The sequence below is a fragment of the Schistocerca cancellata genome, chromosome 2, assembly GCF_023864275.1.
Source record: "Schistocerca cancellata isolate TAMUIC-IGC-003103 chromosome 2, iqSchCanc2.1, whole genome shotgun sequence".
NCBI classification, from domain to species: Eukaryota; Metazoa; Arthropoda; class Insecta; order Orthoptera; family Acrididae; genus Schistocerca; species Schistocerca cancellata.
The window spans coordinates 135,547,993-135,575,459 of record NC_064627.1 but is presented as its reverse complement, the minus strand read 5'-3'; the positions used below and the strand labels follow the sequence as shown (position 1 = coordinate 135,575,459).

The following is a 27,467-nucleotide window of genomic DNA, read 5'->3' as shown; positions in this document are numbered from 1 at the left end:
GAGGAAAGGCCTCTGGACCTGATGGGATACCAGTTCAATTTTACACAGAGTACGCGAAGGAACTTGCCCCCCTTCTTGCAGCGGTGTACCGTAGGTCTCTAGAAGAGCGTAGCGTTCCAAAGGATTGGAAAAGGGCACAGGTCATCCCCGTTTTCAAGAAGGGACGTCGAACAGATGTGCAGAACTATAGACCTATATCTCTAACGTCGATCAGTTGTAGAATTTTGGAACACGTATTGTGTTCGAGTATAATGACTTTTCTGGAGACTAGAAATCTACTCTGTAGGAATCAGCATGGGTTTCGAAAAAGACGGTCATGTGAAACCCAGCTCGCGCTATTCGTCCACGAGACTCAGAGGGCCATAGACACGGGTTCACAGGTAGATGCCGTGTTTCTTGACTTCCGCAAGGCGTTCGATACAGTTCCCCACAGTCGTTTATTGAACAAAGTAAGAGCATATGGACTATCAGACCAATTGTGTGATTGGATTGAGGAGTTCCTAGATAACAGGACGCAGCATGTTATTCTCAATGGAGAGAAGTCTTCCGAAGTAAGAGTAATTTCAGGTGTGCCGCAGGGGAGTGTCATAGGACCGTTGCTGTTCACAATATACATAAATGACCTGGTGGATGACATCGGAAGTTCACTGAGGCTTTTTGCAGATGATGCTGTGGTGTATCGAGAGGTTGTAACAAGGGAAAATTGTACTGAAATGCAGGAGGATCTGCAGCGAATTGACGCATGGTGCAGGGAATGGCAACTGAATCTCAATGTAGACAAGTGTAATGTGCTGCGGATACACAGAAAGATAGATCCTTTATCATTTAGCTACAAAATAGTAGGTCAGCAACTGGAAGCAGTTAATACCATAAATTATCTGGGAGTACGCATTAGGAGTGATTTAAAATGGAATGATCATATAATGTTGATTGTCGGTAAAGCAGATGCCAGACTGAGATTCATTGGAAGAATCCTAAGGAAATGCAATCCGAAAACAAAGGAAGTAGGTTACAGTACGCTTGTTCGCCCACTGCTTGAATACTGCTCAGCAGTGTGGGATCCGTACCAGATAGGGTTGATACAAGACATAGAGAAGATCCAACGGAGAGCAGCGCGCTTCGTTACAGGATCATTTAGTAATCGCGAAAGCGTTACGGAGATGATAGATAAACTCCAGTGGAAGACTCTGCAGGAGAGACGCTCAGTAGCTCGGTACGGGCTTTTGTCAAAGTTTCGAGAACATACCTTCACCGAAGAGTCAAGCAGTATATTGCTCCCTCCTACGTATATCTCGCGAAGAGACCATGAGGATAAAATCAGAGAGATTAGAGCCCACACAGAGGCATACCGACAATCCTTCTTTCCACGAACAATACGAGACTGGAATAGAAGGGAGAACCGATAGAGGTACTGAAGGTACCCTCCGCCACACACCGTCAGGTGGCTTGCGGAGTATGGATGTAGATGTAGATGTAGAAGGTGCAGTATAAGTTATATGTAAGTAATAGGGTACTCACAGCAGAGTATGATTGGCAGAAGATGTATAGGCATATACAATAAAGAGCCATAGAAGTGTTTGAACCTTACACAGGCATGTCTGTCAGATGCAAAAACTGCATGAGAGTTCATTGTGAGTAAAGTACAATTGATATAGGATGTAATTCCATTAGTTTATAGTTATTCCTTCTTAATGTCGATGTTGCCATGCCATGAATAGTACTGAATTTGGTAAATTTGTTCTGTGAATGCTTTTGTAGTTCTTACAAAGAAATGAGAAGGTGGAAATTCATTACAGTAATTAAATGTGTATTTTTACAGATCCTCACATGTTGCACCTGGTAGAACTAACACTTAATGTTGAGGGCAGAAGATTGACAGTAGCACAGCAGGTCGCATTAGAGCGGAAGCTCAGTTTGCTCTTACATCAAGAGGCAGTTATTCATGTACGCGAGCTGCGTGAAGAGGACCATACAGGGCGAGCAGTGATCACTTTTTATGTAGAAGAACATGGGGCTGCTGTTGAAGGGCCTTCTGTTGTCCAAAGATTGCGTACCCGCTTGCGCCAAGATGCAGGTCTTCTAGAGCTCTCTGTTGCTGACATCCGGACTGCTGTGTGTCAGAATAACTGTTCAGGTAAGGGCTTGAAATAGAGTTCTGGTGTAACAGAAGGTTTCTTTGATATGATGCCTCTGGTGGATGCCTGGTCAAAAATTGAAAAACTTTCGGCCTAGGTTTTTAGCTTATTTGTATGTAAATACTGAATATCTCTGTTAAGTCTGAACATTATAAATGATAATAGTTAGTCCTTATTGTGCATCATTTGGATACAAAATTTTTTTTGTTGGTTTGTGTATGATTTTTATTTTATTTCTTGTGTCAGAAGCATTCATACATCAAAGAGCTACAGGCCACAGAGGGTGCATTGCCCAAAGCACTCTCTGATGTGCTGGCCAAAGCACTCTCTGATGTGCTGGCCCTCATGTGCCACTCCTGAAGTCTTGCTTGCTTAGGTGATTCTGCAAGTGACTTGGTTGTTCTCAGAAAGTTCTGCCAAGACTTAAGTCTGGCTGGTGTCTGGGAAGGAGGTGGGCTGCAAATATTGTGGATTTGGTCTTCTCTTTCCTGGCTGCCAAAAACCTTCATGTATCTGAGTGTGCTATTCCAGCAAGGCATTCAAGCTTCTTCAGAGGTGTGGGCCAGAGACAGCCTGTGATGATGCGACATGTTTCAATAAGAGCTGCATCCACATTTTAGAGCGGCGATACTGATACCACCCTGGGCATGCATGTTTTCCCATGGAGTAGCACAAGGCCAGTGCGTATGGTTTTACTGTTTTTGGCTGTGACCCCCAAGTTGTTCCTGTGATTGTCTGTACCACATTGTTTCTTGTGTGTGCTTTCTGCTTTGTATTTATGAAGTGTTTCTTATGGGTCAGTACTTGGTCCAAAGAGAGACTTCAAGATATTTAGGGGCCATGCAGCATTCCAGAAGAATTCCTTCCCTGGTAAACTAGTCTTCAGAAGCCTTCTTGTTCCTCAGATGGAATGCACACATCTGTGTCTTAGAAGGATGTAGCTTCCATCAGTTTGTCTTGTAGTAGATAGAGAGTAAGTCAAGGGCCTTTCCAGCTGTAGCTTGATTCTTTCAAAATATTTTCCTTGAGCTTTGATGGTATGACCATCTGCGTAAATGGAGCTTTGAATTTTTTCCAGTAGGGGCTGGTCATTTGTATAGATGCTGAAAAATGGCCTTCCTTGGGACAGCCCATTTTTCCTCCTCCACTTGCTTCTTTGTCCTAGAAACTCTACAAAGAAACTTCAGTTCTTGAAAAGGTTGCTGATGGTCTGGGTGTAAATATAGTCTTTTGTGGTGATGTAGATCTTTCTAAGCAGAATACTTGTATGATGCCTGATTTCTTCTGCTATTATAATTTAATAAGCCTGCTAGATGATTGACAGAACCCTTAGTTAATTAAGAAATTGTTTTTATCACAGTAATATTCCTGAAATTAGATATTACTAGTTTGTTAGAGCATTAACTTTATGAATCGTAGAAGAACCTCCATCCTGTAATTTCCAAAATGCAGCTTCTTCCCCCTCTCCTTGCCCCCCGCCATATTTAATCCTTTTAGATCCCTCAAATCATTTGTTCAGTAGCAGTAATCCAAAGGATTGTGTTGGGCTTCCTTGATGTCAATGGCCGTTTTAAGGGTAAATTCATTATTTATTTCTATTCAAGACCATGCCAGGGCCTGTGTAGTGTACTTTAATATTAAGATGCAAGTGTTGCTTCACAAAGGCTTACAAAAGAAGTGCATGCTATGCTCAATTAATGCTTGTGCAGTGAAATTTGAGTACACTATTCATGCGTCACTAGTCTTTAAGTTGAGGAGCTCCATGTACTTTTGCAAATATACACCTGAAGACAGCCAGATGACCCTGCACCTAAAGATCATGGCAGGAAGTTCTACATCTCCTTCCATGCTCTGTAAACCACTGCGAAGTAAATGGTACACAGTACTTCGCATTTTACCATGTACTAGGATTTCTTCCCGTTCCATTCACATATGATGCACAGGAAGAATAATTGCTTAAATGCCTATATGCACACAGTAGCTAGTCCAACCTTGTCTCTGGCATTGGACAGTTTGCCAGACATTTCGTGGATGTGTCAGTACACTGGGAAACTTTAAAATCTTACAGTCCAGTGTGTTATCAGTTTGTGGACAGGGTAGCTATCCATTTTAATTAATATACTAAACTGCTTGTGTAATTTAAGCAGCAACACAAGCTCTACTTTCCTTACGCTTTCGCCTTTAAAAAAATCTAAACGAGTAACACAACTGGTTGTTAGTGTTGAAATAATAAAACTTCTGTGGACTCACTTGTTGATTAAAATATGACCATCTGCAAATTGCTCTGTATACACTTTGGACGTAGCTTTTTCCAGAATGAATACATTATTTATAATTACTCATTATTTTTTGTATTGTTTATTACTGCAGTTATTGCTTAATGTGAGTGGAAAATGCTTAGAACAGTACAATTAACGAATAACTTTGGCAGAAAAAGTGACATTTGCCATACAGTTTAATGTCACTTTAGTGGTCAGTATGTGGTGAAAGTATGTTAATACCTCTTACAGTCTATCATCCCCTAGTTCCATTTGTCTTGGTGGGTTTACTGATAACTTGCCTAGCTTAAGAATCTTGTTAGCCCTGCCTGCACCCTTTTAAAACTTAATAGTGTGTAGTAACTGAAATAGCCCCACAAAAACAAACTGATCAACTGAAATGGTCTATAAAGCATACATTGTCTACATTGATTAATAATTCCCTATAGTTTTATGATCATAATCGTATATACGTATCACACTGATAGTTAAACGGAACTGTCTGGTTTCACATTTGTGGCTGATATCACTACTTATATGTTCAACTTATTATACATAAAGCTGAATGTAGAAGTATTGGTGTTAATCTCAGTAATTTGTTTAAGCCTGCTTTGCCTTTCACATTATAGTTTGATGTAGAATGTCTATTTACTGCTAGTTATTTTAATTCTACGTTGCTTTTTCAGGACATGGAGTTTGTGATCAGACTACTAGACAATGTCTTTGTGAGGCTTTCTGGATGCAGAATCTAATTAGCCGATACATAGGTGATGGTGAAGCAAACTGCGGTAAGAACACATTACAAATGCAATTTATTATCTGTAATAAAATTTTGTAATTTAGTTCTTGCAATTTTTTTTTTTTTGTTCAGTGTGCTTTGGATCAATTTACTTTGTTGATCTGTTAGCAGCAGTGTTCGGCACCAAAGGAACAGATATGTAGTCATTGCTTGTATCATCATCATCATCATTTGTTTCAGTTCTAGCAAGTATTGATATACCATAAGTGAAAAATGCTGTGTTGCAGTATGGCTCAGTGTCCACCTTAAACTGCAGCTAGCCATCCCTCTATAACTGGCTGGTTAACTCAGTCTAAAGGTTGGACTAAAGGGAGAACATATCGTCTCCTATAGCACTGTGCATAGTAAAACATTGCGTTGTTCAAACCAATGTTCAAGTTGAGGATAGCGTAAACTTTTATTGCAGAAAAAGTTATTGATATATGTGTGTTTTTGCAATACTTATTTCTGGTTTCCCTGTATTCTGGAAGTTCAAAATACAAAAAGTGAATGCGCAACAAACAAGTTTTTTTTATTTAATATCATTCATAGAATTAAAGTTCTCATCTGTCCTTTTCTACATATTTTCATAGTTAATTAAATAACTTATGACATTCACTCAATACCACATGAAATTTACCAACGAACTAAAATATTTGTAATGTATAGAGAAAAATACTCTCCAATAAAATTGCAGCTGTTGGAAATATGTACAGGGTGTTTCCTGTATGATGCAAGCTCTGTGTACAGTATTGGAGTTCTGAAGATCTGTGCAGCTACACCAAGAGCCTCTGCATGACTTGTTACCAGGATTGAGGACGATAATTCCAATAATTTTAATTAGAAAAAAATCGTAATATGTTCATACATGCAGTGGCCATATGTATTTTTAAATTATCATGCATAAAATAACATTAGATCTCTCCAAAAATGTAAGAAAAGACAGATTCCTACATACTATAAGGAAGATACAGTAAGTTGCAGACAGCACAATGAAAAGACACTTACATAAAGCTTTTGGCCACAGTCTTTATCAGCAAAAGACAACACACACCATTCATAGACACAAGCAAGCATACGTCATGCATACGTTACTGCCAACTCCAGCATACAGAGAGGACAACATGTAACATATGTCATCAGATGATGATAGGGTATAAGTTTAGTAATAAATTTTTAAATGACTGAAGCATTCGTTCATAAGTAAACGATCATTACGTACTTAATTAAAAAGATGTTGCCTATAAAGTGTACATAAAATTAAATTGTTGTTGCACATATTCTTGAATCAGGTAATTATTAGCAGTTCTTTTAAGTAAATGATCATTACGTATTTAAATAAAGAGGTGTCACCTGGAAAGTGAACATAAAATGTATTTATTCCAGAAACAGATAATCATTAGCAGTAGTTGTAGTAGCAGTAGTAGTAGCATTACTGCTATTCGTTTTTAGTCAGTGCCATTATTCCCAATGTCATTGGGTACATTCAGATCTTGATTGAAATCATTTTTAAATTTGTTATTACCATTTTATTGTTATTTATTGCATTAAAATTGTTATAATTCTTTAAGTAGCTTTGTAGTTGAAAATAGTGTTTGTGAAAAATGCTGCTCTGATGTAAGTGAGGGATAGGTGACCTAAACTGGTGAGGATAAATAACTAAAAATACAATAATTTAGCAGAGCATATTTCAGGATCAAAAATTTTGTAACAGTAAAGTGTTCATCCCATTTAATGTATTACATCTATTATTAACTTACTTTCAGATTGGAGTATCTTGTATGTGGTGATAGTGTTGTTTGTGGCAATGCTATTGATTGTGGGTGGTGGCTGGGCCCTGTCATGCCTATTCCAGAAAGTTTGTGTTCGACGTCCACGTAAAAGGCAGAAGTACTCTCTCCTGGGCAGCGATGGAGAAGGTGATGCCATGATCCCAAGGGGTGAGCTAAACAAGCTTGCCTTTTTTTTATACTTGTATTCTACATAAAATCTATTGTATTACAATTTGTAAAATAACCCCTGGCAATGATTTGTTAATGTGAAAATGCAAAATTGCACCATGGTTTTGAACCCATATTGAACTGTAGGAACCACAAAAACTGAGTGGCTAAGACAGTTCAAAGGCCAGTGGAAGGCAATGTTGTACCACATACACCAGGATCATGCCGAGTGAAGCTGTACTTAAAATAAGCCATTGACTTTTGTTAATTGCTGTGTAGTCTTTCACTGACGTGTTGTTGTGGTCTTCAGTCCTGAGACTGGTTTGATGCAGCTCTCCATGCTACTCTATCCTGTGCAAGCTTCTTCATCTCCCAGTACCTACTGCAACCTACACCCTTCTGAATCTGCTTAGTGTATTCATCTCTTGGTCTCCCTCTACGATTTTTACCCTCCACGCTGCCCTCCGATACTAAATTGGTGATCCCTTGATGCCTCAGAACATGTCCTACCAATCGATCCCTTCTTCTAGTCAAATTGTGCCACAAACTTCTCTTCTCCCCAATCCTATTCAATACCTCATTAGTTATGTGATCTACCCATCTAATCTTCAACATTCTTCTGTAGCACCACATTTCGAAGGCTTCTATTCTCTTTTGGTCTAAACTATTTATCGTCCATGTTTCAATTCCATACATGGCTACACTCAGTACAAATACACTCCTGGAAATTGAAATAAGAACACCGTGAATTCATTGTCCCAGGAAGGGGAAACTTTATTGACACATTCCTGGGGTCAGATACATCACATGATCACACTGACAGAACCACAGGCACATAGACACAGGCAGCAGAGCATGCACAATGTCGGCACTAGTACAGTGTATATCCACCTTTCGCAGCAATGCAGGCTGCTATTCTCCCATGGAGACGATCGTAGAGGTGCTGGATGTAGTCCTGTGGAACGGCTTGCCATGCCATTTCCACCTGGCGCCTCAGTTGGACCAGCGTTCGTGCTGGACGTGCAGACCGCGTGAGACGACGCTTCATCCAGTCCCAAACATGCTCAATGGGGGACAGATCCGGAGATCTTGCTGGCCAGGGTAGTTGACTTACACCTTCTAGAGCACGTTGGGTGGCACGGGATACATGCGGACGTGCATTGTCCTGTTGGAACAGCAAGTTCCCTTGCCGGTCTAGGAATGGTAGAACGATGGGTTCGATGACGGTTTCGATGTACCGTGCACTATTCAGTGTCCCCTCGACGATCACCAGTGGTGTACGGCCAGTGTAGGAGATCGCTCCCCACACCATGATGCTGGGTGTTGGTCCTGTGTGCCTCGGTCGTATGCAGTCCTGATTGTGGCGCTCACCTGCACGGCGCCAAACACGCATACGACCATCATTGGCACCAAGGCAGAAGCGACTCTCATCGCTGAAGACGGCACGTCTCCATTCGTCCCTCCATTCACGCCTGTCGCGACACCACTGGAGGCGGGCTGCACGATGTTGGGGCGTGAGCGGAAGACGGCCTAACGGTGTGCGGGACCGTAGCCCAGCTTCATGGAGACGGTTGCGAATGGTCCTCGCCGATACCCCAGGAGCAACAGTGTCCCTAATTTTCTGGGAAGTGGCGGTGCGGTCCCCTACGGCACTGCGTAGGATCCTACGGTCTTGGCGTGCATCCGTGCGTCACTGCAGTCCGGTCCCAGGTCGACGGGCACGTGCACCTTCCGCCGACCACTGGCGACAACATCGATGTACTGTGGAGACCTCACGCCCCACGTGTTGAGCAATTCGGCGGTATGTCCACCCGGTCTCCCGCATGCCCACTATACGCCCTCGCTCAAAGTCCGTCAACTGCACATACGGTTCACGTCCACACTGTCGCGGCATGCTACCACTGTTAAAGACTGCGATGGAGCTCCGTATGCCACGGCAAACTGGCTGACACTGACGGCGGCGGTGCACAAATGCTGCGCAGCTAGCGCCATTCGACGGCCAACACCGCGGTTCCTGGTGTGTCCGCTGTGCCGTGCGTGTGATCATTGCTTGTACAGCCCTCTCGCTGTGTCCGGAGCAAGTATGGTGGGTCTGACACACCGGTGTCAATGTGTTCCTTTTTCCATTTCCAGGAGTGTACTTTCAGAAACGACTTCCTGACACTTAAATCTATACTCGATGTTAACAAATTTCTCTTCTTCAGAAACACTTTCCTTGCCATTGCCAGTCTACATTTTATATCCTCTCTGCTTGCTCCCCAAATAGCAAAACTCCTTTACTACTTTAAGTGTCTCATTTCCTAATCTAATACCCTCAGCGTCACCCGACTTAATTCGACTACATTCCATTACCCTCGTTTTGCTTTTGTTGATGTTCATCTTATATCCTCCTTTCAAGACACTATCCATTCCGTTCAACTGCTCTTCCAAGTCCTTTGCTGTCTCTGACAGAATTACAATGTCATCGGCGAACCTCAAAGTTTTTATTTCTTCTCCATGGATTTTAATACCTACTCCGAATTTTTCTTTTGTTTCCTTCACTCCTTGCTCAATACACAGACTGTATAACATCTGGGAGAGGCTACAACGCTGTCTCACTCCCTTCCCAACCACTGCTTCCCTTTCATGCCCCCTCAACTCTTATAACTGCCATTTGTTTTCTATACAAATTGTAAATAGCCTTTCGCTCCCTGTATTTTACCCCTGCCACCTTCAGAATTTGAAAGAGAGTATTCCAGTCAACATTGTCAAAAGCTAAGTCGTAGGGTCAGTATTGCCTCACGTGTTCCAATATTTCTACGGAATCCAAACTGATCTTCGCCAAGGTTGGCTTCTACTAGTTTTTCCATTTGTCTGTAAAGAATTTGCGTTAGTATTTTGCAGCTGTGACTTATTAAACTGATAGTTCGGTAATTTTCACATCTGTCAACAGCTGTTTTCTTTGGGATCGGAATTATTATATTCTTCTTGAAGTCTGGGGGTATTTTGCCTGTCTCACACATCTTGCTCACCAGATGGTAGAGTTTTGTCAGGACTGGCTCTTCCAAGTCCATCAGTAGTTCCAATGGAATGTTGTTTACTCTAGGGGCCTTGTTTCGACTCAGGTCTTTCAGTGCTCTGTCAAACTCATCACGCAGTATCATATCTCCCATTTCATCTTCATCTACATCCTCTTCCATTTCCATAATATTGTCCTCAAGTACATCACCCTTGTATAGACCCTCTATATACTCCTTCCACCTTTCTGCTTTCCCTTCTTTGCTTAGAACTGGGTTTCCATCTGAGCTCTTGATATTCATACAAGTGGTTCTCTTTTCTCCAAAGGTCTCTTTAATTTTCCTGTAGGCAGTATCTATCTTACCCCTAGTGAGATAAGCCTCTACATCCTTACATGTGTCCTCTAGCCATCCCTGCTTAGCTATTTTGCACTTCACTGACTTATTATTATTATTTGCAGTTATGCAGTACCAAATTAGTTATCTCCTTGCCATTTACCCGTATCCTTGTGTTACAAGCCTAGTTATTCTGATTTTTACAAGCCTAGTTATTCTGATTTTTACAAGAAATGTCAGCTACACCCATATGTTCATTCCATTAGATCCATATTGAGGAGATTCTCCAGGACAGGCACGGCTCATGATTTCCATACTGGGGAAGCCTACAACATTAATCAATCAGAAGTAACCTAGACCTCAGGCCACGCTGCAGATCTGCATGTCACCACTACCAAGATTTCAGGGGCAGGGGGTGGGGGGGGGGGGGGGGGGCAGCAATGTTACACTCTAGCCACTCTAGATTACTGAACATAAATACACTCCTGGAAATTGAAATAAGAACACCGTGAATTCATTGTCCCAGGAAGGGGAAACTTTATTGACACATTCCTGGGGTCAGATACATCACATGATCACACTGACAGAACCACAGGCACATAGACACAGGCAACAGAGCATGCACAATGTCGGCACTAGTACAGTGTATATCCACCTTTCGCAGCAATGCAGGCTGCTATTCTCCCATGGAGACGATCGTAGAGGTGCTGGATGTAGTCCTGTGGAACGGCTTGCCATGCCATTTCCACCTGGCGCCTCAGTTGGACCAGCGTTCGTGCTGGACGTGCAGACCGCGTGAGACGACGCTTCATCCAGTCCCAAACATGTTCAATGGGGGACAGATCCGGAGATCTTGCTGGCCAGGGTAGTTGACTTACACCTTCTAGAGCACGTTGGGTGGCACGGGATACATGCGGACGTGCATTGTCCTGTTGGAACAGCAAGTTCCCTTGCCGGTCTAGGAATGGTAGAACGATGGGTTCGATGACGGTTTGGATGTACCGTGCACTATTCAGTGTCCCCTCGACGATCACCAGTGGTGTACGGCCAGTGTAGGAGATCGATTGTGGCGCTCACCTGCACGGCGCCAAACACGCATACGACCATCATTGGCACCAAGGCAGAAGCGACTCTCATCGCTGAAGACGACACGTCTCCATTCGTCCCTCCGTTCACGCCTGTCGCGACACCACTGGAGGCGGGCTGCACGATGTTGGGGCATGAGCGGAAGACGGCCTAATGTGTGCGGGACCGTAGCCCAGCTTCATGGAGACGGTTGCGAATGGTCCTCGCCGATACCCCAGGAGCAACAGTGTCCCTAATTTGCTGGGAAGTGGCGGTGCGGTCCCCTACGGCACTGCGTAGGATCCTACGGTCTTGGCGTGCATCCGTGCGTCGCTGCGGTCCGGTCCCAGGTCGACGGGCACGTGCACCTTCCGCCGACCACTGGCGACAACATCGATGTACTGTGGAGACCTCACGCCCCACGTGTTGAGCAATTCGGCGGTACGTCCACCCGGCCTCCCGCATGCCCACTATACGCCCTCGCTCAAAGTCCGTCAACTGCACATACGGTTCACGTCCACACTGTCGCGGCATGCTACCACTGTTAAAGACTGCGATGGAGCTCCGTATGCCACGGCAAACTGGCTGACACTGACGGCGGCGGTGCACAAATGCTGCGCAGCTAGCGCCATTCGACGGCCAACACCGCGGTTCCTGGTGTGTCCGCTGTGCCGTGCGTGTGATCATTGCTTGTACAGCCCTCTCGCAGTGTCCGGAGCAAGTATGGTGGGTCTGACACACCGGTGTCAATGTGTTCTTTTTTCCATTCCCAGGAGTGTATTTGATAAGGTGCAAATATCCTGTGCAGTTATTGCTTTCAGAGCTCAGTAATTGGTACAAAAATAAAACTTCATGTCTCCAGGAGGTGATTTTTTTATTATTTTTTTAGTTAATAACTTTTGGAGAGAGGGGGAAGGAGATCTGCAGAATCTCTTGGTTTCATAATTTCAACATCCATTTGCCCTTTTACTATTTTTTATACCAAAACTCTTTAAATATGTGGTACGAATAATATTTTCTGTGTGATTGGTGCTTCATGTTTGGTATATATTCTACTAAAACAGATAATATATTTCACTTACCAGGAAGTCAATTTATATCTCATTTTTGGTTGGAATGACAGGAATCACTCTCTTGGCCTGGAGGCAATTGCACGGTGGCACATTCATGACTGTACTCATTTACTATTTTTTCAATCTGTCTGTCAATAATCTTACTCGTTTTTATTTTCTTACAGTCTCTCAATACATGACTCTGTTTCCCGCAACTGTAGCAAATTTGTTTTTCTTTGCAGTCCTGCCATTCGTGGTGATCGTTCTTACATCTGCAATATTCAACAATTGTGATGAAATCTAAACGTTCCTGTCTTTCAAAGTCATGTAGCTGCCTTAATGCTTTTACAAAGTTGACAACTTCTCCCACCATTTCCTGAAGTTTGTTACACCATGTCATTCTGCCTGCTTCATTTATTTCTCCTACAAACCATGACTGAATGTGGCTATCATTGTTTAAACCATCTGATATGACTGATTGTGATAATCACAATTGTCTCAGCCTAGTTCATGCAGCCATTAATGCTCCAAATTCTGTCTGCTTCTGATATGAAGCTTTTCATTGTCTTGATTACATGTGTGTGCACTGGATTACTAGTTTCAGCAAGTCTGAACTGCCAACTTCAGATCCACAGAGTTGCTGTTGTTGTTGTTGTTGTGGTCTTCAGTCCAAAGACTGGTTTGATGCAGCTCTCCATGCTAATCTACTCTGTTCAAGCATCTTCATCTCCAAATAACTGCTGCAACATACAGCCTTTCATTTAATTTTGTCTAAACTATTTTTCATGTCAGGAAGTCTTTTTCTGAAAGTATTTGTATGGAGTGGAAGTGAAACATGGACGATAAATCAGCCTTCTGAATGTGTTTAATGTATTCATGCCTTGGCCTCCCTCTACGATTTTTACCCTCTGCACTTCCCTTCAATACTAAATTGATGATCCCTCGATGCCTCAGAATGTGTCCTTCCAACTAATCCCTCCTTCTACTCAAGTTTTGCCACAAATTCCTCTTGTCCCCAATTCTATTCAGTACCTCCTCATTAGTTACATGATCTACACATTTAATCTTCAGCATTCTTCTGTAGCACCACATTTCGAAAGTTTATACTGTTTTCTTGTCTAGTCCACCTCCATAGCGCAGCGGTGGTGTTACTGCCTACCGTGCAAGGGGGCCCGATTTCGATTCCCAGCAGGGACTGGGTGTTGTCACCATAATTTTCATCATCATTGACATGCAAGTCACCTACATGGCATCAACTAAAAAGACTTGCGATACAGCGGCCGAACCCCAAAAGGGATATCCCAGCCAATAAATGCCATACAATATCGTCCGTGTTTCACTTCCACTCCATACAAATACTTTCAGAAAAGACTTCCTGACACTTAAATCTATACTCAGTGTTAAGAAATTTCTCTTTTTCAGGAACACTTTCCTTGCCGTTACCAGGCCACATTTTACATCGTCTCTACTTTGACCATTGTCAGTTATTTTGCTCCCCAAATAGCAAAATTCATCTACTACTTTAAGTGTCTCATTTCCTAATCTAATTCCCTCAGCATCACTTGATTTAATTTGACTACATTCCATTATTGTTTTGCTTTTGTTGATGTATATTCTCCATTCAAGAACTGTCTATTCCATTCAACTGCTCTTCCAGGTCCTTTGCTGTCTCTGACAGAACTACAATGTCATCACCCAATCCACAGAGTACAGATTACAAAATCATGCTGTGCAATAAACAGCACATCTATTTTCATACCATCATAATGGACTCATAATAAAAAAGACAGTAGAACTTAAAAAATGTAGCTATGTCATCATGGACTAGACAGACTCATACAAGTGTGGCACACGCAGCTATACTTTTGAATTTCCTACCCTCTCTTGGTAGAAAACAAACATGCAGTTTTTCACACAGCATGATTTCATAACATGTTTCTGTGGATCTGAAGATGGCAGCTTGTGTGTGGCGAGATGGCATGGATGACTTGACATGGAATGACTACTTTTAAAATAGAAGACACAGTTCTAGTTTTAGAATTTAACTTTAATGCCAGATGATTTGCCTAAATACGTTTTCCATTTCTTTAATTTTATAGCTCCTCATGGGAAGGTCATGCTGTCAGAATCAGACTCTGATTCCGATGTTCTCTTTGAGAGCCGCAAATGCAAAATGAATGGAGATTTGAGAAATGGTCATGGAAAGATTCGAAATGGTTTTATAAAAGGAGGCCATCGTGTGAAAACATGAAAAACATTCCACTGCAGATGCATGGTATTATGAAATGTAAGTATTTGTAATATTCATATGTTTCCAGTTTTGACAGAATATTGATTTATTTTATACAAAAATTATTTACGATCTCTTTAATTTTGTAGCGTAACACTTACACATTTTGAGCTGTTTTCAAAAGTTTACATTCAAGCATTCTGTTTCCTTGATGTTCTTAACTGCTATACGCTGAGTCATATGTCCCCCTCTCTATCCCACTGTCAGACAACATGGTGTACAATAGTTAGTAGTAAAATCACTTGATTTCTATTTTGAAATTAACAACCAGTAACTGGTTGTTTTGTTGACATATGCCTTATTGCATTTGTTGTTATCTTTGCATTCAAAATAAGCTGAAGGAGGTGGTATTTATCTCCACTGGCTATGTGATCAAAACATGGCAAAAATGTAATATTACAATGGTTTTAAGATGAAAAGTAGCTCTATATTTTTTTGATTGTTGATATACTTTTCTTTAGGGAGTTGAATATTTTTTGAATCATTATTCTGGCCAGTACTTATCCTCAGGAGGAAAAGTACTGATGATAGACACAAACAAAAGTACACTCATTATCCTAGCTTTGTGAACTAACAGTTCATTTTTCAAGGGCGGAGAGAGGGAATGGTTGGGAAAGGTTAAAAATGAAGGGCAGGCCTCTCGGATCCCAGGAAGAGGGAGTGCACCCATTGGGATGATGAGGGGAAAACAAAGATCTGCCATGTGCATAGCATGTTGACTTGATGAGACAGAGCTGATGAGACCAGTGGCTTGCAATTGGGGAAGTTCATTTTTTACAGCTTTTGTGATTTGGTGCATCATCTGTGCCACTAAATGCCTAATACACATGGTAGCCAGATGCCCTTTCTTGTTGCAAATATAGAACACTGTATGCTTGCTGTGACATTTGGGACACCTTTCACAAGGCATTTCTGGACCTTGAAAGCCTCTCACTCATACAATCAGACTTATCAGGTGTCATAGAAAAAATTGTCGGTGGTGTAACTTGCCATCATCATCAGGTTATTCTCGCTGACTGACATCCTGGGATGGAGGGTGGAATATTTATACTTCCCCTCCCACTCCTGACCCATATGTAAACTGCAAAATGTGTCGTTTGTGGTGGTTTTCTCGATCTCAGGAATCAAGTGGTGGACCTCAGTCAGCAGTCTGTTCAGTATTCTGCCTCAGCTGCATCAGAAGCAGCTTCAGTGCTGGGTTCTGTGCTTGGAGAAGTTGAAATCCAATTTCCTTATTAATTAGGTTCTGTCATAGCCAGATTTCAGTGGCCTCCTTGTATACACAGTCCCAAAAGAGGGATGCATTTTTCAAAATTTTTGTGTCTTCGTACCTCATTTTAGAGTTTGGATCTCAGCAATTTTCAGCAGTTGCTGATTTTATTGACTGCACCTTTCTTCAACCTTGCTAATGGTTATGTGACATATGCTGTCCTGCAGTTGCATGGTATGTGATACACACCAAGTTTCCAGAGTCCCAGATCATCTTTTACTGACCTAGAAGTAGTATAATTTTTACCAGCAGGTTGTACATATACATTTGAGTGCGTGTCAGTGGAAAATTCTGCCAGTTTTTCCCAGTATGCTGCATATGAAATGTAAGTGCTCTCTGTGCGTGTACCTTCCTCAGCTCTCGATTGTGGTGGGGCTTCCCGCCTGTCAACTGGCTTTGGGCTCATTACAATGCTGAACTTCCTTTGTCATAGATCAAATGAGCTCTGTGGACTACCTTGTGTAGCACTCCTTCGTTTTGTGATGGGTGATGACAACTGGAGACCTGAAGGTATTGGTTCGTGTAAGATGCCTTGTGGAGGATGCTGTGTCCCAGAGTTCCATCCAGTTTTCTCTGTACCAGAACATTCAAGAATGGGATTTTGTTCCACTTCCTTGGTGGACGTTATTAAGTTGTGGATAGAGTTAAGGTGTTGCAAGAACATTTGTAGTCATTCTTCCCTATGTGACCATATGATAAGTCTAGCACATTTTCCTCAAAACGTTCCATGTACATATTGGCAACAATAAGTGACAGTGGGCTACCCATAAGCACGTGGATCCAAATTTCTTTCCAGTTAGTTCTAGGGATGTCTTAATTGGTACCCTAGTGAAAGTGACACAACATGGAAACTGCCCATAAGATCTGAGTAGGTCAGTCTGAAATTTTGTAAAAATTATATTAACTTAGCAGAATTCTTAATGTGCTAACATTTGTCAGCTGTCAGAACCAAAACTGTTCTCAGGTGATTCACAACCTGGTACATTCATGGTCCTGTTATGCTTAATATGGGCCTCAAAGGCTATGCCCTCCTTGTGCACCTTTGGAAGTTCATACAGCTCAGGTTGTGCAGCAGCAAGATGTCAAAGTTTATTTACTGTCTCATCTGTAAAAAATTTCGAAGATGTTCAGTTGTTATAAGCTGCATCCAGCTGGTATTATCTGAAATAATTTTCCCGTAAGAAGTGTCATTTAGATGATTGTACATTTTCCCTTCAATTTTTAGTCTAATTTGATGTGACAAAAAGACAGATCATGTTAGACAATGTGGCCAACCCAAGAAACTTTTGTTTCATTCAACCAGATAACTCTAGTTACAGAATATACATACCCCAGACTACGATTCATCAGAAGGAAGTGTAATTCATCCGCAAAGAAATTCATTTACGAAACTGTCATTCAACTGCACTTGAATACTGTTCAACATTTTGGGACTCCTGCCAAGTTAGATTAGCAGAACAGACAGAGAACAGTTGCATGATTTTTCACAAGAAACACTAGAACACCATGTAGATGCTTAAAAAATTCATGTGGGAGTCAAAACATGAAGGAAAATGCCATATGTTGCAGAAAGAGCTTACCATTGAAATTGTGAGACCAGATATTCCAAAATGAGTCTGATGTATGTGTTGCATAATAACCAGTGAGAGTGGAATTAGAGAAATTGAGGGTAATATGGAGGCATACTAAGGATCTTACTTCCCACATTCCTGATAGAAAGGGCAAAAATAACACTGGTACACACGCACACTCTGCAGTGCACCATAGCATAGCTTTATGAGTATAGGTGTAGGTGGACATTTAGAACAGCATGAGAATTCATTAGTTCTCCAGTATACGGTTTCTCAGAGTTACCTGACTTCCCGTCCAGAGTAATTCAGCAGCACCTTTTAAATTAAATAGTTTCAGAGTACTCTGGATGTTACAGCATCAGGTTAAAGAACCTTGTAGGAATTGGCAGTGAACTACAAATCTTGAGAAAGAGAGAGAATGAAGTGTTCCTTGATTCACATTCATAGCAAGAATTGTGAGATTGATCCTTTCTCAGTAAAATTACAGTGCCTCAGCAGCAGCTTGGCCATTGAACCAGCCACTACCACTTTGTTTTCTCTTTCTCAGCCAGTCTGTGATGTTGACACATCTTTGGTCTTAAGGAAGGGGACAATATTTACATTTAATGACACATCAAATAGAAAGCCATGTGAGTTGGAGCACAGGCTCAGATAGGCCAGTGTTGGGGAAGGATATCAGTCATGAACTTTTCAAAGAAACTGTTATGACATTTGTTGGAATAGGGAAGTAATGGAAAACCCAAAAGTGTGTGGCTGGATGGGAATCTCCTCTTGAATGTAAGTCCAGTGTAGTAAACACCTTGCTCAGTATATTTGTTCTTATTCTTGACATCTTCGTCATATAGTATCCCTGTTGTGGACCTTGTAGACATCCTGAACTTTAGTCGGCTGGTGTGGCCGAGCGGTTCTAGGCGCTTCAGTCTGTAACCGCGCGACAGCTACGGTCACAGGTTCGAATCCTGCCTCGGGCATGGATGTGTGTGATGTCCGTAGGTTAGTTAGGTTTAAGTAGTTCTAAGTTCTAGGGGACTGATGACCTCAGATGTTAAGTCCCATAGTGCTCAGAGCTATTTGAACCATCCTGAACTTTTGCACCTTTTTGAGTTAGGGATTCTGAATTTTTAATTTTGTATGAAATGTCATACATTCATCACATACCCTAAAATTGACTGAAATACAGTTTCAGGGTCTTCAAAATATCAGTTTTGTGGGCTGTACTGCATCAGATTGTATCAACACACAAATATGTAGCTGATTAACACTCTGAACTCGGGCAATATTATAACCAAACCATGGGGCCCTCAGGCAGCCCATGACTCTTTCGTGAGTGTGTGCATGGCGAGCACGGAGCCCCAAGCTATTGCAATGTGTACTTTCTTGCCTGTGCTGCAATCTCTCATCTCTGGCTATCATTCCATCTCTTTCTCAGTTTCTCATGGTGGCAGCCTTTGATGTTGACCCATCTGTTCCCAACGTTCTGCCTTCCTGTCTTGGAATATTCTTTCATTCACCACCTTTTGGCTAAATTAATTTGTGGTGCCCTGATGGGTTTAACCATCATTTTTCAAATTTTTCTGTAGTGTGGACTGACTGGGGGAAGAACACCTTAAATAGCACACTGCATGCAGTGTTAACGGTCATCTGCTCACAGTACTTCTATAGGCTCATATTTGCACTTGAAAGCCAATGCAGTTGCCAATCTGACATGTTAGGGTCATTAAGTACCCTTTTGGTTGACCCCATGACAACACAAAGATCACACTATGGATGCCTGAGCTGCCAGCTCCCAGTGCATGCCAATGAGTAGATGCTCATCTTCCTGGGCTCCCAGCAACAGCCCTCGTGCCAGATGGCCTTTGCCGTGGCTGGGCGACACTCATTGAGAGAGTTCTTGACTGGGGTAAGTGGCATCAGGGCATATGATTCACACATGAAATCTGTTAAATTACACCAAAAATAGGCTGTTCTGATCCAACCATCTCTTCAGACAGGAATCAAAATTTCAGTGCAGGCAGTTGTAACCCTGCTGCTTTCCTTATCCTGGCTACCCCATGGGAAGATGGACAGGCCACACATCTGGGACTGAAAAAAATTATCCAAAACTTAGTATGTACCCGAACTGATGGGCATACTTTTACCACAACAAATCCATAATTTTTTGTGGAACATACTGGAGATAAATTTGGAGAAGTTGAGTCATTGGGAAAAATGCACTATGGGTCTCTATTGATTGAAGCCTCCTTTGCTGCACGATCTGCAGTTCTTCAGGCATGTGATTGTCTGGGTGACATACCAGCCAAAACAGATGAGGAGCTGCAGGTTAATCTTGAGTGGTAAGGTATACATTTTGTCCAATGCTTCCAAAAAGATCCAAAGGATAATACTAATAATACAGGCACCTTTGTAGAAGCCTTTGAAGGGATTGTTCTCCCGGAAAAAGTTAGTCATGATGTACAGCTGTGATGTGAAACTGCACATACCACTACCCATGAAGTGCTTCTGATGCTTGTGCTTTGGTCAAATACATGGCAGACCCAAAATGTGGTAACTACAGATGATCACTCCACAAAGAAACCTCTTGTGAAGAACTACTCTTGCATGTCAGTTGTATGGACTGCCATCCTCCATGTTCACTGGTTTGCCCAATCTTCAAGAAAGAAAGAAAAAATTAGGAACATAAAATTGATTGACCATCTGTATTACACAGAGGCACATAAAAAATATGAACATCTGCATCCTGTTGATATGACTTCTAATTATGCATGGGTCCCACCCATCACTCCCACAACCTCAGTTTTTTCAAAACCAGTTCTCCCACCACCCACCTATCTTGTGTTTCCTGTGGCACCGTCTTTGGAAACCACTTCCCACATCTAACTGGAGGAGCAGCTCCCTCCTCTGGTAGAGACCAGTGACAGGGCTCCCTCTCATAAGCCCCTTCTCTAGAAAGTCAGATCAGGGGTCCGACACCAGCCAACGGCTGAATGAACTGCAATCTATGGGCCAGGGCTACCCGCTCTTCATCCGTCCTCATGCTTATCATGGATAGGCCCTTGTCAGAATTTTAGCTGCCAATGGCCACAAAGGAGAAGAAGAAAAAGAAGAAGAATTGGGGCAAAGCTACTCCAGTGACCTCAGAGGAGCCAGATCCCCCCACTCCATTGGATTCTGAACTATTGATGTTGTTCGACCCCCATAAATGACGGGCAGTGATTCTGAGGCATGACCAGCCCTCCTGAACCCTTCATGCCTAACCTGGACACCCATAACATAATTATTCAGTGCAACTGTAAGGGATATTACAGTCACCTTCCAGAACTACATCACGTTATTTCCTCCTCTTATGCAATACTTGTTACTCTACAAGAAACACACTTCACTGATGACCATTCCCCAATGTTCCATGGTTATCTTGCATTCATTCAAATCGTGCTGACCCTGAGAGGGCGTCTGGAGGGGTCTGTACATTGGTTCACACAGGTGTCATCAAAGTAAGGATTGCCCTTCGTACCAAGGTGGAAGCAATAGCAGTGTGAATGCAGATGACATCAGAGATCACTATGTGATACTTTTACATACCTTCAGGCAGGTCACTTAATTACCATGACTTGACCACCTTAGTCCAATAATTTTGCCCCCTTTTCTCCTACTAGTGTATTTTGATGTGCTTCAACCCCTCTGGGGGAGTGTCACTTCACTTGGTAGTGGCCTTCTACTGGACTAACATCTTAATGAGCATGATCTGCATCTCCTCAGTGACCAAATTCCTACCCACTTAAGTAGTATCTTTCCAGCTATCTGTCTAATGATCTCTTTCCCCAGTCTCATGACACCACTTATGGGTCACTATGTGACGATGTTTGTGACAGTGAGCACTTGCCAGTGATCCTGTTCTGCCTTGCGACTGCCAGACAGGCCGACTAACACATTGGTTGCTTCAAAGAAAGAGTTAACTGGCAATTGTATGCCCTGCTGTTACCTTCACCACCTCTTTGTCAGATTGCATCGATGAAATTGTGCAAGATTTCTCCGACGTAATCACCCACACTGCTGGAATTGCTATTGCCCTTCCTACATGCCCCTCCATTGCTGGCAAGTGCCATGGTTGGCCAATGACTATGCAATAGCTGTTCAGGATCACCGGAGGGCCCTGCAACATTCAAAATGACATCGTTTGCTGACCAACCTTATCACTTTTAAGCAACTTCATGCAAAGGCTCGTTATCTAATTAAGCACAGTAAGAAGGAATGTTAGGAGAACTACGTCTCCTCCCTAGGAATGTATGGCTCTTCATCCCTGGTGTGGGCCAAGCTATGCAGACTTCTGGACCACCAATGATCAACAACTGTTCCGAGGCGTGTCCTTAGGTTGGTCTTTGTTCTGATGTGTAGGTTCTTGCTGATCACCTTGCAACCCATTTTGTGAAAGCATCGCCATCCTCTTCTTAGGCAGCTATCTTTCTACTGCAGAAACGACAATTTGAAGAGGACCCTCTATCCAACAAAACTGAATCATGTAATGAACCTTTCACTGACAGGGAACTGCTTCAGGCTGTTGCCTTGTCTCAAGATAAGGCCCCAGGCTCTAATTCAATTCATAAGCAGATGATCAGACACCTGAATGTTCTTCCAAGGCTTCATTTACTCAGGGCCTTCAATCATTACTGGCTTGAAAGTGTCTTCCATTCATAATGGTGAGGTAGTATCATTGTCCCAGTCTGTAAGCCAGAAAAAAGAAAACAGCATCTCTTGACAGCTGCCAACCAATTAGCCTCATTAATGTGCTCTGCAAACTGCTTGAAAAGATCGTTTCCCTCAGATTATGCTGGGTTCTTGAGTCTTGGCAGCCTCTTGTTCCCGTATCTGTGTAGTTTCCGGTAGGAACAATCCACAACCGAGTACCTGGCCTGGTTGGAAACAGCAATCCTGACAGACATATTTCTAAATTTCCACACATCATGGCAGTCTTTTCTGATCTACATAAGACATACGACACTGCTTGGCACCATCACATTTTACTTACTCTCTGTGACTGCCTTTTGAGGCTGTCTACCAGTTTTTATTCGTCAGTTTTTATCCTGACAATTGTTCTGGGTTCTTGTTCGTATTTCTCTACAAGCCATACTGAATGGCATCCCCAAGGGCTCTGACATGATTATCACTCTTCCTCATTATAATCGGTGGGATAGTGAGCTCTGGTCACCCTGTGCTGTATGGTGATTGCTTTCACATTTGGTATAGCTCCCACTCAGTAGCGTCAGCTCCAAGGCTCGATCCATGGGCCTTTACATGGACTCTTTCCCATGGATTCCAGTTCTCTCTTTCAAAAATGCAGGTCATGACAATCTGTTGTTTTACCGTGGTGCTGCTCGACCCAGAACTCTACTTGGGTACCCAGCACTAGGAACTTGTTGCACAGTCCCATCTTTTGGGCCTCCTTTTTGATAAAAAAACTGATGTTGCTGCCCCATATTAGTCTGCTAAAGACTAGTTGCATGTGGAAGCTTAACACTGTCTGCTTGCTTCGCCACACCTCTTGAGATGTGGGTCGTGTTACTCTTCTCTGTAGTTACTGGCCTTTGGTCTCATCCCTCTGGAATATGGTTGCCAGGTTCTGGCTCGCCATGACTTCTGCTTTGAAATTGTTAGACGTAGTCAATCATTGTGGTGTTCATCTGGCCACCTTCTGGATAGACCCGTAGACAGTCTCCTTGCCGAAGTGGGTATCTAACCCCTCAGTTCCAACAGTACCTACTCTTGGTTTCCTATGCAGTTTGTGTTCAACAGTTCCCTGATCATCCTACATATCCCATTCTTTTTTTGTATATGTGGCCATCAACCTCCTGATACTGCCCTCCATTGGGATTACCAGTTGGAATGTGCCTCATGTCCTCTGGTTGGCTTCTGCCCCGTCTAATAAACTCCACACTGTCAAGGTGGTTTTTCAAGGTCCTCTTTCCCCTGTAGAGTTAGTTTATTGTATTGGTGCCACTCCTTTAAAAGTGACGTTATAACTTAGACATGTGTGATATAATGACGACTATGTAAGGACAAATCTACAGTACACCCTTTCATATTCAGTTTGTGCTGCTTCTACTAGGCAAATACAAGCACCTTTAGTGCTCTATCAGTACATTTATGTTGGGAAAAAAAGTAGTAGTATGTGGTCAGTAGATCAACTCTAATAAGAAAGCAAAATTAATCAAAATTATTTATTTTTGTTCTGTTGATTGATTATTTATGTTTATTTCATTTTAGGTGTTGACATTCCTGTATGAGGCTGCATTTTATTACGCAGATTTCTTCGAATAAGTAAATGTTGGCTATGAAGCAACCCTGAATTGTGATTGATGGCTGGTTAAATCTACAAAACTTCAGTGACAATGTCTTGTTTGTAATTATTATTACTTTGCTTATCGCAAACAATTTTCGCGTCTGGGTGAAAATGCATATTCTTGAGTACACGGACAATGTTTGAATGCAAGCTATGAAAAAGCATTTTCTGTTCGTCATTATTGAAAGTAAGTTTTTATTTTATTGGAGAACAAATTATGGCATTACAATTGTACACAATGTAGTGCATGTTTTTTCATAATTTTTTGGCAGACCCAAAAGCAGCTAACGGAGGCAGAATGTAAGAATTGCCTCTTCATGTAATTTACTGATAAAATATGATTTTTGACCTGACAACTGTTATAAATAAGTCAGTATACTGAGAACTTGCTAATTGTGAGAAAGGAGTGTATGGTAATGTAATTTGCCTTACTTTGTTGTAAGTAATATGATCCAATATGAACAGTAATGTTCAATGTTATTTTTCTTCAAAATGTGGCCATTGTTTGTTAGAAGAATTAATTTTTCTAGTTGTGTGTCTGTATGTATTCCAAACTATTTTGTTTTTGTTACACAGTTGTAAAATGAAGACTAACTGTTTTAAGAAATGGGAGAAAATGTACTGCAATATAACATTTAAGTGTGATTTCGTAGTCCAAGAAGAAGCTAATTTGTTCTATATTGCTTATAAGTGTATGTTGTTGTGCCATTGTTAGTCTCTAAAGTTGCCATATTATGGTATGAGTGAACATTTAAATATGTTGTGATATGATATGTGATACACCTTACAACCCTGTCATTGTGGTAGCCAAACCTAGAATTTTATTGTATTTTCATTCACAAGTTATCTTAATAAGAAATTGTGTGTGGCATTCCTTTTGGCTGACTTTTGAAGATTACTAGTTCAGAAAAACAGGAGAGCATTCACCAGATATACATTTTGAAAACAAATCATTTGCTTAATTCATAGGTTTGCACAGAAGAGCCACACAAAAATCAAGAAGTGGTTTTATTTCACTGTTAATTTATGACTTGTGAAAAATATTGCTTCATCTTCAGCTGTGTAACAAACAAATAAGACACACAGGTTTGGTGCTGCCTTTTCTTAAAACAAAGTTCTGCATGTAGTACAATAGCATAAATTGTGCTACAGAGAGCATGTATATTTAGATTAATATCACACCCAACTGTGATGATCTTTGTTCATTATATTAATAGCTATTACTACGCACACTAAAAAATATTATTTCGTATGTCAAATTTTCATATACATATTTTTTTTTTTTAAGGTTGACTTTAAGATCTTAGGAAGCTATTATTTTGATATTCTGTTGCATTGTAATTGTTTCTTGTTTTTACTGTACCAAAAAAAAGAGGAGTTGTCTGATATGCATAGTGTTCAGAACTCATATACAATTGTTTTCTGATCATTTTAAGATACTTAAATTGTACACTGTCCAAAAAGATTGGAATTTCTATAGTGTGAGAAATTAATAAGACTAGTACAATCATTTGTGCAGATAGCAAAAATAAAGAAATAAATATTTTGTCGGAATTAATCACCAGCTGAAATATTAACTAGTACTATCTTCTTCTGTCGCATAAAATATTATCTTAATATTGCAAGATTTCATCATATTGTTCAGATGATTTATTTGTTAAAAGATTTTCAAAATACACAGATCACAAAGAGAGAGAAAAAATTCAGTTGTGTGAGCCTGTTAATAAAACTAGCCCTATTTTCATTGGAGGAAATTATTAGAGCATTTTATGTGTATTTGAACTTTCACTGTCCAGAATACTTCCCTGTTTGTATCTCATCTTTTGAAATTGAGTAAGGAGCTGCCATTCACAAAGTGAAAAAAAAGTTTGTCTTGTACCATAATTCAAAAATGTAGACTGATAAGGATGATGGAATATATAGTGCCCAAATATTTGCCACAAGTGACCGTCCATCACCCAAGAAATATGGTGCTTTGCTTGAAACAATTACATTAGCAACAACGACAGATATATAACATCATGCACAATGTGCAGTGTGTGTATATGACAATAGTTGATGTAGTAAACATGCATTTATTAGCTGATGTCATTTAGGCAACAGAAAATGAAACATAGTGGATCTTTTTTATATATTTTCTTTTGCAACGAGATTCCAAGGCACTAAAATTTTGACTTATTTATTGTGTATTGCACAAAGAGCCTATAATAGAAAAGTGCCATGTGATATTTTTCACAGTGGTAATAGTTGCTGTCATTTAATACAAATTTATCTCTTTATTCTTAGTACATAGTTTTGTAAGAACACCCTGTTTTTCTAGTCATTTAATCTACACAGTTTTCATATATTTGTGTATTGTTTATAATTCTATGAACGAAAATATAATTTTCCTTTATGTTGTGTGATATATGTTCATCCGTACCATGTTTTGCAAAAGTAAATCCATCCCTTGTTTACTGCTTAAAGGAAAGGTTTTTGTAATGTATAGCTTCATATAGGGCAGAGGAAAAAGTTGTCATCTACTGAGAAGACTCTATTTCCCCCTTTTTTATTTCTTTATCACAACTCATTCCATTTCCTGTAACTTTGGAATTGATTTTTGATTAACAATGTAAGAGACAATATTGTCATTGTTTTGTATGAATAAATTTTTCTTTTTTCATGTATTGTATTGCTATGAGCAGTAAGGAATACAAGGCAACCGGCATCACTATGATAAGTTGTAAAAATATATGTTGTTAAAATATAGTTTACTTTTATGTATTTGTTGTAACGGTTATTGATGTTAAGTGATATTTGGATTTCAAGTCTGAAAAGAAATATTTTATACTTCAAACACATCATGCACATACAGTGTTACAAAATTGTACAACTGGCATGTAATTTAGGAACTGAAACTTTATTTTGGTAAGATGTAATTGAAATATATCATCTTTGTTGCCTGCACAAATCACTGTTTTATTCCAGAGAAAGCCTGTTATGTATATGAATTCCCTACCTTCCCTTTCCCCCCCCCCCTCCCGCCCACCATGCCCCGACCACCTCCCTCCCCCTCTCCCTCCCTCCCTCCCTCCCTCCCTCCCTCCCTCCCCCCCCCCCCTCTCTCTCTCTCTCTCTCTCTCTCTCTCTCTCTCTCTCTCTCTCTCTGTGTGTGTGGGTGCGTGCACGCATGTTTGCATAAACGCTTGGTTTGAAAGTGCTTGTATGTATACACACATGTATTTCTTTTAATATATGTTATGTTTTAATACACTTAGTGCAAATGATACTTATCTCTCAACTATATGATTATGAAAGATAATGTTAACCTGATGAGTGTTGGAATTCTGAGCTGCAAAAACCTTTCAGGATCCTTGAAAAGAGCTTGCTGACAAGGATCTGATGATCTGAGGCCAGCATGCCTATAACAGAATATATGTTCATTTAAATGACTGTCATGCCC

The 27,467-nt window shown here is 41.1% G+C and overlaps 1 protein-coding gene across 2 annotated transcripts in view; it reads left to right on the top strand.

Moving 5' to 3' along the window:
* Positions 1-26,975, top strand: part of LOC126161407 (dyslexia-associated protein KIAA0319-like protein) — a 161,365-nt gene extending 134,390 nt beyond the window's left edge. Inside the window, exons 15-19 of one of the 2 annotated variants that reach the window (XM_049917188.1) lie at positions 1,820-2,134; positions 5,080-5,181; positions 6,938-7,090; positions 14,660-14,847; positions 23,950-26,975. In XM_049917188.1, the coding sequence (XP_049773145.1) occupies positions 1,820-2,134; positions 5,080-5,181; positions 6,938-7,090; positions 14,660-14,811 (722 nt within the window). In that variant the 3' untranslated portion in view covers positions 14,812-14,847; positions 23,950-26,975. Of the gene's footprint in view, positions 1-1,819; positions 2,135-5,079; positions 5,182-6,937; positions 7,112-14,659; positions 14,848-23,949 lie in introns of both variants that reach the window. The other variant, XM_049917187.1, reaches the window with a different exon arrangement.
* Positions 26,976-27,467: the final 492 nt, after the last annotated feature.